The sequence below is a fragment of the Thalassophryne amazonica genome, chromosome 11 (genome assembly GCF_902500255.1).
Source record: "Thalassophryne amazonica chromosome 11, fThaAma1.1, whole genome shotgun sequence".
NCBI classification, from domain to species: Eukaryota; Metazoa; Chordata; class Actinopteri; order Batrachoidiformes; family Batrachoididae; genus Thalassophryne; species Thalassophryne amazonica.
The window spans coordinates 51,100,846-51,118,455 of NC_047113.1; the positions used below are offsets into that span (position 1 = coordinate 51,100,846).

General features: G+C 41.5%; 1 protein-coding gene across 1 annotated transcript in view; it reads right to left on the reverse strand.

Annotated features, from left to right (window-relative positions):
- The window catches only part of dlg3 (discs, large homolog 3 (Drosophila)), a 297,837-nt gene that overhangs the window by 236,529 nt on the left and 43,698 nt on the right, over positions 1-17,610 (reverse strand). The window contains exon 3 of the mRNA XM_034181624.1: positions 17,131-17,216. Coding sequence (XP_034037515.1) covers positions 17,131-17,216 — 86 coding nt within the window. The remainder of the gene's footprint in view (positions 1-17,130; positions 17,217-17,610) is intronic.

Here is a 17,610-nt window from a genome sequence, read left to right on the forward strand (position 1 = left end):
CCTCTCCGGTCCCTTTCCTGGGTTTTCACAGAATCTTCAGCATACATGTCAGTGTTAAACAGAAAGTCAGTCACAGGCATAGTGTCAAACACTTTATGGGCAATCAGGCTGAAGTTTTCTGGGATATTTGTCATTGAGTAGACTGTAGCACTGCCATCTTGAATAAGCAAGGTGTTGTCAGATGGAAGCGGGGCATCATCTACCCTTTTCACCAGGTGGGCAAACCCCTTGGCTTTGTTTGTCTTTGCCATATACCATATATATGCCATATTTGCCATATATATAGATTATATGGTTTAAATTAACAATACGTAGCCCATGAAATGTAATTAACAGGCAGCCATCTTGAAAATACAAGAAGAGCACTGACAGCAGACCATTTTAGTTGGTACCAATGGATTCCTTGGGTCTGAAAACCTATGTTTAGACACCAAGATCCTGTCTCTATGTGCCTTAATACTCAAAATAGAGCATTTTAAAATTTTTGGGCAGCCATTTTGAAATCTAATACAGCCGCCAAACACCACATTTTTCCAGCAAACCCCAAAATACCCCTCTTACACTCCAATATGGATTTAAAAGTCATTAACAGTAAAAAAAAAAAAAAAAAAAAAAGAGGTCCAGAAATAGGTTATTGGGCTTTAAGTAAGTAATTAAATTTTATTTGTATAGCACCTTTCACAGACAAGAGCCACAAGGTGCTTCACAACATGAAAAGCACAATACACCACACAATACACCACACAGTGGCCAAGACATTTAAAAACATAGCATAGCAGCCCAAAACCTAAGCAAAAGCTTGTGTAAAAAAAAAGGTCTTAAGTTGGCTTTTAAAAGTGTCAACAGAGTCCAGTGAGTGCAGAGAGAGTGGGAGACCATTCCAAAGCCTGGGAGCAACAGCCTGGAAGGATCGCTCTCCTCTGGTTGAAAAACGGGTGCGTGGAACCATCAACAAATTTTGATCCACAGACCTCAACGCCCTGGCAGGGGCATAAGGCTGGATGAGGTTGGATTAGTCAAGTTTGTAGCGGCCATTTTGAAAATGGCTGCCACAGGAAGGACCAAATGAGTTTGACGATGGTGGCACCTGATTTTGGTGTTCTAGAAGGTCCAAAGAAGTAGTTGAACCCAATGGCGGAGAGTAGTGGGGGGGGGGGGGGGGGTGCGTGGATGGCCTACCTGGCCCATGGAGTAATGGCTAAAACATCTGTAAGCAAGAACATCACCACCGTAAGTTTAAAAATATAAACATCACAATGCTTTAAACCTGGTCACTGAACGCACAGTTTAAGATGCTGTGAAAACAAAACCAGTGTCACCAACTGAACAGTCCCTCCTAAAAATCGATCTGCCCTGCCTTCATTGCACATGCGTCATTTCGGACCACAGCAGCAAGTCTGAGACTGACTCTCCACACCCAAAACAATCAAACTGATTAATGTGATTATTAACCATCACAGTACAAAGTAAAACCTCTTAAATCATTATAAGTTTTATAGTTTTAAGCAGAAAACGAAGCAATAATCGGTGAGTTGCTAATGATGCTCCGAAATGACGTAGGCGCAACAGCAGCAGCACGTCTGCTCTGATCGCTCTCTGTCTTTTATTACGAAATAACGCTGAATTTATGTGTAAATGACTGTTGTACAAAAACTTCATAATTCTGTCGCTGCGACAGATGGTGACTGGAGTGCAGTTTTAAGCAGAAACAGGGGTAATAATCATGAATCAATGCTGACGCTCAGAAATAATGCTGTTGATGCTCCGAAATAGCTCATGCACAGTGAAGGCAGGGCGGACTGATTTTTAGGGGGGACTGTTAGGTCGGCAACAGCAGGTTTGGTTACTTCACTCCATCTCATATTTCCCTGCAGTGTTTCACTTAGAACTTTTTTCAGGCCTGGTGGTACTCACCGACCCCTCATCACAATGTGCATTGTGCGAAAAAAATGTGATGCACTCAGAAACACAAAAGCTAAAATTACAGCCAATGATGTGTTCATTATTTTTGTAATCCCAGCACAGTCCTGCAAAGTTGTGTCACTGACAGGAATGCCCCCCCACTGCGAAAAAAAAAACCTCCCCACAAAACAAAACACCAAACCTAATTTTCACAGAAAAATACACAAGAATGCCACTAACTGCATGGGAACAAACAGCCTATTTGAGTACGTAATATTCATACGTATTTATTGCTAGAATCAATCTATTATTATTATGTCTAGATGCCCTGCTAAAGCATGTCCTCATAAAATGAGGCTGAGCCAAACATGGCCCACAAGGTGCCAATCAGTAACCCTCAGTCTATCATAGTACAGCGGCCAGACTGCTGTATGACAAACCACGGCGCTGCTCACGATGAAGAATCACAATGTTTTATGTGTTTTTATGGCAATTTAGTTTGGCACAGTGCAGATGTCTGATTTGAAGTTTTTGAAAAATAATCTTAACACCACCAATGGATCACGCAAACAGAGATAAAGTGTTTGATGAATAAATGTGTGCAGTGCAAAAGACATCTGGAGGTGGAGGGTAATGTCTAATGTTATGTTTGCATCAATAACAGTCAAAATCTGTGAAGATATCAGATTGACTGCACTTAACTGGACAGCAACAGGAGTCTGGAACATCATGCAGCTGTCAGCTGACCACAGATAATAAATAAATAAATAAAGGCCAGTCATCATCAGCACAGATACACCGATGATTACATTCAACCAAATGAATGGATATTTGTCCGTATTTTTCTTAACAGTTTTAAAGCATTTCTGGTGTGGTGGGGGCTCTAGTTAGCCTGGAGGCCCGCCAGGCCTATAATATTGCAGAGGAAACACTGACATGACAATCCATCCAAATAAATGACTTTTGACACGACAGTGATCATAGACAGTTAAGATGACGTGAATTGCTTAATTTCCATCATCAAGAGCTCGCAGACTACAGACAGCAGAGGGCAGCATTTGGAATGGGTCATCACTGGAGCAAAGATGCACATAAATAAATAAAAATTATTCTCAATCATTATGTTTGCACTGGTATATGGGTCAATTACACCGAATATATTCATTAATCATTTCACACTGATTATTAAACAATAACCTACTAAAACCAAATACCACCCACTCAACCGAAAGGAAAAACTTTTACATACTCTTCTGCAAATCAGGGAATTTGCAGACTCATTTAATTTTCTTTCCTTCCTACACTCAGGTGAGGACATGACTTGAATACTGATGAACACCTCGCAGGGTGTCCATGAGACAACCCCCCCCCCCCCACACACACACACTTCACATAATGATGTATCTTCCCATCAGCTGCGATCCAGATAGGTAAGTAAAAAGGATCAAGCTCACAGAAACTCTCCAAGAAGACGTTAAGAGATGGGATGGAATCATAGCGCGCAGACTAGGAAAAGAAAACATTTCACCAAGTGGATAATTTTTGAACTGAATGCAGATTAGGAAGCGATTAGTGTTTTAATCCAGGATGTAATAGGCTCAAAATCTTTCAAATATTCAGATCTTACTTCTTTGACTTCTGTTGCAGATCCCACAAGATGCATTACTGACATATGTATAATTGGGAATTGATGTCATTTTTACAAGCTGTTTTTGACGCTATGAAGAAACAAAGTGACTTCAAACAGTGAAGGTTTATTTATGCTCGATGTTAAACGTGGATACAGATGGCACCTTCTGGCCACACCCTGCATACATTGAGGCTGTATTCGAGTTCATTTTTTGAAAGCTTACAGACATGAGCAAAATGAAGCAGTAACACCCGAAATTGCGGGGAGCAGTGCACCCAAAGTTCAAGTGAGACTCAACCCTCAAGGAAAAGGACATGAAGAAGACTGTGAACCATGGCAGAATATTTTTCTAGAAATACACTGGTAATCTTGTCTTGAAGTACGTAATGGCCCACAGATACTCCCGTCTACACTGCTGCCTACATTTTTGTCTCTTCTGCGGTAAATTCATAATTACTACATCTACGACAATCTGTCATGTTCGATTGTCTCAGAAGCTTTCAAGGTGGTCTGCAGCACCATCTAGTGGCTGTTTTTCTTAACATCAACTTAAAGTATGCACGGAAGTATGTGGGCAATGATGATTACATTATTCTGAAACACACAGATTTATGTACATGAAAGGAGGACATTTACATTTATTTACATTTTTACTGTTGTAAAGAAAAGGTTTATTGCAGTTCTCCTGAGCCTCTGCACAAACATTTTTAAAACATATTTCCATTAAATGATTGACTGGAGGGAGTAGAAGCTAAGCAGGAACGAAACAATTTTGTTAAATGACCATGCCAGATTAAAGCTGTTTTTTTTTTTTAGCTGTCAGAATGAAGTTTATATTATAACACTAAAAGCCACTTGCACCATTCATGACCTCTGGCCCTCACTGTCTATGAAACAAATCCAAACAGACGCAGAAGAGATTTACTCTGTTAAAGTTACGGCACAGCTGTGGTAACTTGGAATTAAAGGAGACCTGCATTGAAAAAAATGCAGAGAGATTTTTTGAACAAAAAATGACTTACATTTACACATGAGATCCTTCTGAATGTAGTAAAGTAAATCTGCAAGCCCAGATCTGTCATTCAACGGAGAAATCTTCATTTGAAAATGACAAATTTACAGCTAACATTTAGCCCTCCGCAAATTGTCCCTCTCATCATGGACGCTGCCGAGACATCACGGACAAGACCCTCTCCCAGCATGCATTGCGCCAATTGTTATTAGTGGATTTATGTCAGTTTGCATCGCTTACCTTTTTGTCTTATACGGAAGGATCAACGGTTTTTTAAAACTTCATATTGTCTTGCGGTACGTTTGGTGAGTACACATTTCTTTTATTTGTGCTTGAAAATTATTTTGGGGGACTTTTTCATACGCCCGTTTGATTGAGTGGTGTCGCAATGAAAATCTACTGTCTTTCGCCTCCGGTACCATCGCGGGATATGGAGGCGAGACCCGCAAAGAATCCCAGTCATTAAAAATATATAAACCTCTCTCAGCGTCCATGGAGCTCTGGGGCTCCGATTGCCGAGACGTGCGGTGCTGTGGATTTTGCCGCAAGACGTCTGTCCTTGCAGCAACAGGTGTACCGGCCGCTTCGCATTAAAACAGCGAGCGTAATCTCAGGACTTGTGCCAAGTGTGCTGCAGCTCCATTCAGTAGACAGAGAGGTGATGCCGGTGTTGTGCACTGAATCTGGCACAACATCAGCTGCAAAGCAGACACGGGCAGTGGTTAACGAGCTCGTTAACGAGCCCGCAGACTTAATAAGCGCAGCGGAGGCAGAGAGCGGGAGAGGAAGAACGGCGCCTGCTGTCAATGTCGTTGCTGATCTGAGCACACAGATCTGTATCTCGCATTCATTGCAGCTTACTTTTGGATGCTGAAACCAGGACGTGTATAAGTAACATTACTAACAGATAAAATCAATTTCAATGCGGGATCGGACTGAAGGCGGGAGCGCGTCGTCTTGTCCCTGATGTCATGGAAATGATACGGCTGTACAAACTGCTTTCACAGAGGGCTAAATTTTAGTTGCAAATTTGTCATTTTTAAACGAAGATTTCTCCGCTGAATTACAAATTTGGGCTTACAGATTTACTTTACTGCATTCACAAGGGTCTTATAAATACATATCAGCTATTTCTTTCTGAAATCTGACCAAATTTATTTCAATGCAGGTCTACTTTAACCACTTCTGCTGATGATGTTTAGGAACTGTTTTTTCTCTAGAAACATTCCAGTGGATTGTTTGCTGTTGTGACGCTCTTCCGAACTTTACACGGTTGTGTACGTTTGTTTTATTTCTGTTTAGCACTCTTCTGGTTAAGTGCATCTACTCAGTCTTATTTAACTTCAGTCCTGTTGTGAATCGCTAGCGGTTAGCATTCACTAGCATTTAGCATTTGTTAGCTAGGTCGACTCCCCCCCCCCCCCCGTTTACTTTTATAGCTTTTATTTCTTTTTCTTTTTTTTTACCTGTTTAATACTTTTGTTAGTTTTTCAGCGTAACTGCTGTGAATTTTAGGTCATTATTTTACTCCTGTGTAAATCTTAGGCGTGACTAGCATTTTCGCTAGTGGTTAGCTTGCGTCAGCTAGTTCGACCCCCCCCGCCGTTTCCTTAATACTTCTGTTTGTTTTTTTAGTGTAACTGTTGTGAATTTTAGCTTAGTACTTTACTCAGGAGTGGTTTACTCGTAGGAGGGTTTTTTTTCCCTGTTCCTACAAGTCAAATATTTCTGCTACTTTTTCAGTTTAACTGCTGTGAATTTTGTAAGGATTAAACAATGAGAAGCCGTGCATTATACGGTTTGAATGCACGACTTGGAGACTAAAACACTCTCTGCGAAGTGCATTCAAACCATATAATGCACAGCTTCTCGTTGTTTAATCTGCTTATACCATGGTCCCACACAGTGAGCTAACACACATATTTATTTAAGATAACAGAACTTGATAAAAATGCGCAAGTATTTGGGACTATTTTATGCCAGTCTCAAGACATTTTGCCTCCGATGCACTTACCGTGTCTGCGGGCTCGGTAGGCGCCGCAGCGGGCCACTCACACCGCCCCCTCTCTGCTTTGTGGAGCTGTGGCCAGCTCTGGCAACAGGTCCAGAAACTACGCTGGCTGTTTTGATGTGGAGCGCTCCGGCAGCCCGCAAGGATAGAACCGTTCTTTTCTTTCCCGTCTTCAAGCTTGTCCTGTTTGTCCGATGTTAAATCTTTATGCCGTTGCTTTTGCTGTTCTTCTCGTTTGCTCTCCTCCTCTTTCCATTCCTCAAATGTTTTATTTTGGTCAAAAATATTAAAATACACTTGAAAATCCATGTTTTATTGCGTTTCTGTCATACACCTGTCAAAACACAGCTGATCTGCGCCAACTGATTTGCGCGTTGCCATGGTGACGACCAGAGCGGTGTGATTATAACAAGTGACTTAACTTGCCGAACTACGTGTGTGTTTATACACAAAAATAAGGCACGCCAGTTAGACAGGGAATTCTCACTGACCATGGTATAAAATTCATTTATTTACGTCTGTGTGAATCCTGTGTGAGCCTTAGGAGTGGTTAGCTTATTCATTATTGGTTAGCTCGTACTTGCTAGGCTATACTCTTGAATTTCTTAGTGCACAAAGTACACTACTTTACACCCTCCATAAATCCTACGTGAAGTTGGAAGATAGGGTGGCTCTCAGACAGCCATGTCCATAAGTTAGAGTAGCTTTTTAGCTCAGTGGAGTTAGATGTTACAGGCACTCTAGATGAGGTTAGTGTTGGGCCGGCTAGTGTGCCCATTAGCATCAGCCTAGAAACGCCGGCTGTGGAGGACGGCTTTCGGACTGTGGCTAGGCGGAGGAAGCCCCGTACGGCTTGGTGCCCGGTTGTGGTACCCCAATCACACTCGCTACTGTGAACTGTAAACCGGTTCTCCCCCTTGGATTTGCCTGATGTGAGTTCTCTGAGCCCACGAGTGACTTCCACTCCTGTCTCCAGGCTGAAACGCCACACGTTAGTGACAGGGGATTCTATTACCAGCAAAGTCAGGTTACAGACGCCGGCTCATGTTAAATGCATTCCTGGGGCCAGAACTCCCGACACTGCATCCCACCTTAGGGTCCTGATGCTGCAGAAGGGAAGACAGACTAAGGAACATGACATGAGATATAGTCACATAGTTATTCACATCGGCACCAATGATGTCAGGATGAAGCACTCGGAGGTCACAAAAATGGACATACAGAGGACTTATGACCTTGCCAGAAAGATGTGTCGGCATCGATTAATAGTCTCTGGTCCCCTCCCCTCCTGGGGTACTGATGAGACATTTAGCAAGCTGACATCATTAAATAGGTGGCTGGCGCAATTTTGTAGACAGTAAGACTTTAGCTTTATTGATAACTGGCCTTCATTCTGGGACCGCCATGACTTGCTGATGCCGGACGGCCTCCATCCTACTGGGGAAGGCGCTGCCATCTTGTCTGTGAACATAGATAGAGCTCTACAGGGAGGATTACATTAGGAATTTACAGCAGGCCACGGAGAAGGTGATTAGAGACCCTGCAAAACTTATGACAAATGTGGGTGTGGAATCCATTACCTTAGCAGGGAAATAAGTGCAGAAAATCCACTATGGTGATAGTGCAGTTTATGTGCCAGGGAGGGACCTTCAACAAGTTGAGACTGTGGCCTGCTTCCGTAGATGTGTCCATAAAAATCATAGCGGGATATGCTTTGCAAACTTGATACCTAAAAATCATAGCGGGATATGCTTTGCAAACTTAATACCCATTACTACATTGGATGATGTTGAAATTGAAGATGGCTCAGTGGTTGTTCCAACAATATCAAAGATTTCATGTCTGCTACCTACAACGCACGTGGAATGTCTCAAACCTAAACCTACTTCTAGGCATCTTATATATGCTACTCTGGAACCACCCCTAAACCCAAACAGTTCAACTGTCAACCCCACTGAGGCACTGAGGTCCTTAGTCTGGGTCTCATTAACATAAGATCACTATCCTCAAAATCATTGTTGATTAATGATCTAATTATTGATCATCACTTAGATATGATTGGGTTATGTGAAACCTGGCTTAAACCTACAGCTGTCCTCCCCTTAAATGAGGCCTGCGCACCACCATATACATTTTGTCATGTCCCTCGTGATGCGAAGCAAGGCAGGGGTGTTGCTCTTATTTATGAATCTAGGTTTAGCTTATTAGCTGTTGGGGGTCAAAAATATAACTCATTTGAGCATCTGATTCTCCGCTCTGTTCAGGATATTACGCACTGCCAAGGTCAGAAGAATAAAAATCAGCCATATTACTTTGTCACTGTATGTAGGCCTCCTGGCCCATATTCTGAATCCTTAGATGAATTTGGTGCATTCATCTCTAACTTGTCAACTAGTGCAGATAACATTCTGATCATTGGCGAGTTGAACGTTCATATAAATAAGCCTTCTAATCCCCTCTGCAAATCATTTATGGAAATTGTGGATGCATTAGGATTTTGGCAATGCATTCAGGACTCGACACACATTAGTGGAAATATCCTGGATTTGGTTCACACACGTGGTATTGCTGTCATGAATACTGACATCATGCCTCTTACATCAGTGGTCTCTGATCACTCACTTAAGTTTACAGTTTCGCTGCTGTGTTTAGTAGAGGAACAACCTTATATATCACTACGCCGATGCATCAACTCCTCAACTAAGACTGAAGTCGAAGCTAGACTGCCTGATGTCTTAGCTTCACATTTGGCCAACACCCAATCAGTAGATAGTCTTGTGGATAGTTTAAACTCAGTGCTCAAAACTACACTTGACGTGACTGCGCCACCTGTGTTAAAACCGCGCTCCCCCAAAACACAGTCACCTTGATTCAATGATTACCTGCGTGACCTCAACCATAAGGCTAGATAGAGGTCTAGAACGCAAATGGCATAGTTCAAAATTACAAGTATTCCACCTTGCGTGGTGTGATGCTATCTTAGACTATAAGCATGCATTACTGGCTACAAAGCAGACCTATTACTCTGATTTGATCAACAAAATCAAGCATAACTCAAAGTTCTTGTTCGACACGGTGGCAACACTTATTCATGGACAACCACCTGTAGGTTGCTCTCCTTTTACAGCACAAGATTTCCTGGATTACTTTGAGAAGAAATTAGAAGACATTAGGTTAAACATATCCCAGCATGCCTTAACCCAGCCACTACACCCTGCTACTGAGGTAGGCGCCATTACTAAGGTATTACCTAGATTTACAGAATTTGATAGTATCTCACTAGGCATGCTGATGAAACTCATATCATCAACAAAAAGCACAACTTGTTTATTTGATCCTATACCAACAAAACTGTTTAAGGACCTGTGATCCACTCTTGGGCCGACTGTACTGGAAATTATTAATATGTCTTTAACTTCTGGATCTGTTGCTAAGTGTTTCAAATCTGCAGTGATTAAACCATTACTTAAGAAACCTACTCTTGACCTTAGTGTATTGAAAAACTATCCGCCGATATCAAATCTATCATTTTGCTCTAAAATTCTGGAAAAAAGTGGTGTCACAGCAGCTTGTGGACTATTTTACTGAGAATAATCTCTTTGAGCCATTACAGTCTGCTTTTAGAACATATCATCCCACAGAGACGGCTCTCACTAAAGTGGTGAATGATCTTCTGCTTGCAATGGATTCGGACACCACTATGGTTTTGGTGCTGTTTGATCTCAGTGCTGCATTTGATACCGTGGATCATCATATTCTACTTGATCGGATGGAAAATAATTTTGGGATTACTGGGAGTGCCCTTGCATGGCTGACGTCATACTTGACCAGTCGTTCTCACTGTGTTATCTATAGTAACACTACCTCTAACCTTAGTGACACGAAATGTGGGGTTCCACAGGGGTCTGTCTTAGGCACCCTGCTTTTCGCCCTTTATATAGCACCCCTTGAGCACATATTGTGGCGTTTTGGGATTACCTTTCACTGCTATGCTGATGATACTCAGTTATCCATGCCGATAACTGCTGGCAATCTCATTCACATAAAATACTTAGAAGATTGCCTTGCATCAGTGAGAAGTTGGATGTCTAGAAACGTCCTACTTTTAAACTCTGATAAGACTGAAATGATGGTTCTTGGTCGAGTGAGACATTGGCATCAATTTGACCAGTTAACGCTTAGCCTAGGCTCGTGTGTCATACATCACACTGACAAAGTGAGGAACCTTGGGGTAATTTTTGATCCTACATTGTCCTTTGACCTTCACATTAGAAATATTACGAAGACTTCTTTCTTCCATCTGCGAAATATAGCGAAGATTCGTCCCATCCTGTCTATGGCTGATGCCAAGACCCTGATCCATGCGTTTATCTCTTCTCGACTGGACTACTACAATGTTCTATTTTCTGGTTTACTGCAGTTCAGCTCTCCAATTGGTTCAAAATACTGCAGCCAGACTTTTGACATGAAGCAGAAAGTTCGACCATATTACACCCATTTTGGCATCCCTTCACTGGCTTCCTGTCCCAGTGAGATCAGATTTTAAGGTTTTCCTACTAGTCTATAAAGTTGTTCATGGACTGGCACCTCCCTACCTAGCTGACTTAATTAAACCCTACGTACCGCCTCAGGCTTTGTGTTCTCAGGGTGCAGCACTACTTTGTGTCCCTAGGGTGAATAAAAAATCTGTGGGTCATAGAGCTTTCTCTTATCGTGCCCCTGTTCTGTGGAATGATTTCCCTTCATCAATAAAACAGTCAGATTCTGTGGAGACTTAACTCCAGACTTAAGATGCACTTATTTTCCATTTTGTATGGCTAGCATACTAGCATAGTATAGTTTTACGCTTTTTACTCTTTTAATTCATTTTATTGGGAAACAGAGCGTGCCGCGGCCTCATCTTTATCTAAATTCTGGGTCTTTTAGTGAAGCTTAGGGCTAGTGGCCAGCGATCACCTTAGTATTTCCTGTTTTTCTTGTTGTTTAATGCTGGCAAATTATACTGTATTTCTTGTCTTTCTGATGCCTGATTCTGTTTTCTCTCTGTTTAAGGTGCAGCTCCATCCAGAGATGGGTGTGGTATTTGTGCTGGAGACCCTCCTGTCCTGTGCACCAACTGCATTTCCTGTATATTCGTTTTGTGAATTTTTCCTGTAATTTATGTCCATATAGCATGGCCCAAGCAGAGGGTCACCCCTTTGAGTCTGGTCTGCTTGAGGTTTCTTCCTCAGAGGGAGTTTTTCCTTACCACTGCTGATCTGGGGGTTAGCAAGGTTAGACCTTACTTGTGTGAAGTGCCTTGAAGCAACTCTGTTGTGATTCGGTGCTATATAAATGAAAATAAATTTAAAAATTTGATTCACTGTTCTTTTTTATTTTTAGAAAACTCTTTCTTCATCTTTTTTAAACTTTTGCAGAATCTCTCATCGCTCCCAGAATCACAGAGAAATCATCTACAACTGCAGGTTGTCTTGTGCACGTCATGTGGTGAACACATTTGGAATCCTGTCTGAAAGGGAATTATTTATAATATTATATACACTCAAAAATATAAACGCAACACTTTTGGTTTTGCTCCCATTTTGTATGAGATGAACTCAAAGATCTAAAACTTTTTCCACATACACAATATCACCATTTCCCTCAAATATTGTTCACAAACCAGTCTAAATCTGTGATAGTGAGCACTTCTCCTTTGCTGAGATAATCCATCCCACCTCACAGGTGTGCCATATCAAGATGCTGATTAGACACCATGATTAGTGCACAGGTGTGCCTTAGACTGTCCACAATAAAAGGCCACTCTGAAAGGTGCAGTTTTGTTTTATTGGGGGGGGGGATACCAGTCAGTATCTGGTGTGACCACCATTTGCCTCATGCAGTGCAACACATCTCCTTCACATAGAGTTGATCAGGTTGTCAATTGTGGCCTGTGGAATGTTGGTCCACTCCTCTTCAATGGCTGTGCGAAGTTGCTGGATATTGGCAGGAACTGGTACACGCTGTCGTATACGCCGGGTCCAGAGCATCCCAAACATGCTCAATGGGTGACATGTCTGGTGAGTATGCCGGCCATGCAAGAACTGGGACATTTTCAACTTCCAAGAATTGTGTACAGATCCTTGCAACATGGGGCCGTGCATTATCCTGCTGCAACATGAGGTGATGTTCTTGGATGTATGGCACAACAATGGGCCTCAGGATCTCGTCACGGTATCTCTGTGCATCCAAAATGCCATCAATAAAATGCACCTGTGTTCTTCATCCATAAGAGACGCCTGCCCATACCATAACCCCACCGCCACCATGGGCCACTCGATCCACAACATTGACATCAGAAAACCGCTCAACCACACGACGCCACACACGCTGTCTGCCATCTGCCCTGGACAGTGTGAACTGGGATTCATCCGTGAAGAGAACACCTCTCCAACGTGCCAAACGCCAGCGAATGTGAGCATTTGCCCACTCAAGTCGGTTACGACGACAAAATGGAGTCAGGTTGAGACCCCGATGAGGACGACGAGCATGCAGACGAGCTTCCCTGAGACGGTTTCTGACAGTTTGTGCAGAAATTCTTTGGTTATGCAAACCGATTGTTTCAGCAGCTGTCCGAGTGGCTGGTCTCAGACGATCTTGGAGGTGAACATGCTGGATGTGGAGGTCCTGGGCTGGTGTGGTTACATGTGGTCTGCGGCTGTGAGGCTGGTTGGATGTACTGCCAAATTCTCTGAAACGCCTTTGGAGATGGCTTATGGTAGAGAAATGAACATTCAATACACGAGCAACAGCTCTGGTTGACATTCCTGCTGTCAGCATGCCAATTGCAGGCTCCCTCAAATCTTGCGACATCTGTGGCATTGTGCTGTGTGATAAAACTGCACCTTTCAGAGTGGCCTTTTATTGTGGGCAGTCTAAGGCACACCTGTGCACTAATCATGGTGTCTAATCAGCATCTTGATATGGCACACCTGTGAGGTGGGATGGATTATCTCAGCAAAGGAGAAGTGCTCACTATCACAGATTTAGACTGGTTTGTGAACAATATTTGAGGGAAATGGTGATATTGTGTATGTGGAAAAAGTTTTAGATCTTTGAGTTCATCTCATACAAAATGGGAGCAAAACCAAAAGTGTTGCGTTTATATTTTTGTTGAGTGTATATATATTATTGCAATGGATTGGTAAACAGTTGCATTTGCATTCCTTTTTATGAGTTACATAATGCATCTGTAAAGTTATGATTATTATAGATGTAACATTTCTTCATAATCCAATTTCAGGTTCAGATGCCCTGCGTGCAATGACACGCAATGACAGGCAGTTTTTGAATAAGTTGCGCAATGTTCACGACTAGCTCAAGCAAGTGGCATGAAATTTGTAAGTGGTAGCGGTGCACAGTTTGACAAGTTTACTCAACAAATTCGTGCAAGTGTCAAGGTGCCTACATCCTGTCTGAAAGAGGTCGATGTTGCATACTCCGGGAAGTTGAGCTGCCTGCCCAAGTCAACTCACAGTTCCCAAACTAATGCTGATGAGAATAGGCTGGATACTGATGTTGGCTGTGACCGTGGCTTCTCTTCAGAAGAACATCTCTCATTCAGATTTTCTTGTTTTATGGCAATTGGCATCCAGCTCAATGGTGTTTTACTGCCACCTTATGCTCTAGAGTCTGAATCACAGTACTGAATTCAGTATACAGGAGCAGCTTGTCACGCATGTTTGCCTGTGCCATCTTGTGGCCATATATGGCAATGCTGTATGTTTTCTGAAAAAGTAAATTCAAAATATAAGTTCCAGAACCTTCCAAACTAAATAATAATAATAACAAAAAAAAAAAAACCAAAAAAAACAAACAAACAAACAAAAAAAAAACCATAATATAAATACATATAAAAAACTGGCATAGTTCAGAAAATATTGTAATACTGGGCCAGTGGTGTAAGGTTTTTTTTGTCATTTTTGCATCCTCCCTCCATGTATCCTGAGGTTGCGTCAGTTTGTATGCAGACAAACTGATACACACACAAAGCAGATACTACAGCGTTTTTATCTAATCTCTAAAGCCAGGCCAAACATCATTCACTTAATGGGCTACAAAAGTCAGCCCAAAGATCAATTTCATTAACATTTGGCATCACTGAAGCAAATCTATGAAGCACTATTAAATCACACAAGTGATATGAAGTCAGATATCTCAACCCTTCCAAAGGCTATTAGGAGATCAGTGGCATGGAACAACAACAGCAAAAGACCAAAATTCAGCTGCAGACCTTCTGCCACTTCAAATCACGAACATCATACAGCATACCTTATAAAACACTAACACCAGAAAAGATCAAGACAACCTGAATATTTTCCATCTTAAATTCAAATTTTCTCATCTGAACTGTATCACAAATATCCCAAATCACCCTGTGACTGCAAACTCATGATGAAAAGAACACGGTTGCAATCGGCGCTCTTTTCACTCTAATTTGCTACTCCTCATTGACCACCGGCATCCTCTCACGAAATACTTTCTTGCCTCACAATCCCTCACCACAATTCAGTCACAGATGTGACTGTGAGACACTTTAAGGCGGCACTCACAGGGTCACTGTCAGTGCTCGATACTGACTAACATTTGGTGCAGACACAAAACCAAGCAGAGCACACAGCAACATCTGATACACTTAAATTTTTCCCTGAACCTGCAGCTATGTCCATAAATTTGTTTCATCTTTTTTCAAGTTGTGTACCACATCATACTAAAGTTTTAAAAAAGAAATAAAAAATTATGCACATAGGTAGTTTTATTTTGTAGGTATGCAAATCAAAATTGTGCTTTTACCCATTTCAAGTCCAATTTAACAGTCTAAAATATTATGAAAATACATCAAGTATGTCTCATACCCAACAGATAAGGGTGATCATATATTCTCCGTCTGTCAGGTGGCAAAAGGGAATCAATCCCACCTGCAGCTATGTAAGCCCACGCCATAACACTACCTCCACTATGATTCACAGGTGAAGTGGTGTGCTTCAGATCATGAGAATTTCCGTCCCTTTTCCATACATTTCTCTTCCTATTACTCTATTACAAGATGATCTTCATCTCTGCCATCTACAGGACAATATTCCAGAACTACAACTCCAAATCAGAATAAGTTGTCAAGGCATGGAAAATGCAAATTAAGAACAAAACAAAATTTAAAAAATGCGACGAACCTTTCATTTACCTCTCTTAAGGTTTGATACGTTTCGGTACTGAGTATATAAGTGATGACGGCGGACAGGTCAAGACCGCAGGCTGGTCAGTTCAGTATCTGTACCCTCTACTTCTGTAACCATGCCTTTGTAATATCTGCAGAATACAGTTTTGTATTCTCTTGTTGAAAATGTATGGATTTTTTTGTACAGTAAATTTTCAAATGGCATTTGTGAATGTAACTCTGTATTGTGGTGCTTGACAAAGGTTTTCCAAAGTAATCTGTTGCCCATGTGGTTATATCAGCTATTGATGAATGACTGTTATTGATGCAGGGCCACCTGAGGGATCAGAAATCACAGGTGTTCAATTTAGGCTTGTGACTTTTCCATTTACGCACTGAAATTCCTGTACATTCCATGAATAGTTTGAATAATATTACGCAGAGTAGAGAGTTAAAGCTTGAGGTTTATTCCTAATATCATAAAAAGCCTCAGGGAGTCTTCCCTTATCACTGTCATCAATATGCTTGCTCATGGGGTAGGTAAGAATTAAACCTCGCTTGTGTGATTTGATGCCGTTTAAATAAATGGGATTTAGATGAAGTAATAAAGTCTAGCTGTCCTTTTTTGGAGGCTTACTTTAAACCTCCGGATGTCTTTGCCACTAGGTCTCTCTGGAGGACCTGTCGGTACAGTTGGAATGACTGTGTCAAAACACTTAATAATTGAGACACAAATGAGGCCAATTACTTGCATTATTAGGGAATATTAGGTATGACATTATGGCCATGCCAGTGTTGAGGACGATGGCTACATTTGGGATGTGGGGATGGACTGATCTCTGACTGGGTGGCTGCCAATCAAGACCCAACCAGTATAGGCTCCAAGAGCTGACCTATGTATTTAACATGGTGAAGTCTTTCCTTGAATGTTGAACTTGACACATGTATGTTGTGAACAGATTTTTCTTCAGCAGGGAGAGAATTCTTGTGCTGCCTTTTGCTTTTTTGAGCTCATTTTTGAAAAAAAATAAAAAAAAATAAAATAAAAAATACATTAAATAATGGATTCAGCTACATTTTGTGTTTATGCACTCTTCTAATGTATTCATTTGGGGTTTTCAGTTCAGTGATGGTTTGCTCCACTGGAGATGACAGTTCCTATCCACACACATCAAATGCAAACATCAGAATAACTGTTGCAGTTTTATCTGCTGGTGAATTAAATAATGAAAGTGTAACACATAACTGGTGACGAAATAGCTGAACAACTAACCAAGTCAATTCATTGTCCAGGTATTGCCCAAATGATTGGGCAATACCTCAACCTGTCATTGCCCAAATATGTATAGCCCCATTTGTATTTGATGTCATCAGAAACTCACCTTACCCCTCTCCTGCTTGCCGTCTTCCTTCACAGCATTTGGTTTGGTGTTTAGTTGCAAGGTCACCTCATAACACTCTTGAATATCTGTGAGAAATTAAGAAAAAAAAGTCGTATTTAGGTCATTACAAATACTGGACACAAAACACCCCCATCTTTATTTCTTTTTCCTTGACATCTCTGCCTTCTATATGCACTGCTATGGGAAATGCCTGTTTTTCTCAGCGGTGAACCCAGCGCACACCTGGGGGTGGGAGTCGTCTGTCTGCATAGATGTTCTGTCAATACTTCTTTTTTTTCCCCAAATGCTCATCTTCTGTTGATATTTCACAATATGACTCACCTCCTGACTGAGTAAATCAACATCAAGTCTCAGAAGCTTTAATTACAATATCTGATATGATCCTGAAAAACATGCATGATAAAGAAAACATCATTATTCAAATTATTGTATTTATTTATTTTCAAACCAGATCAACTC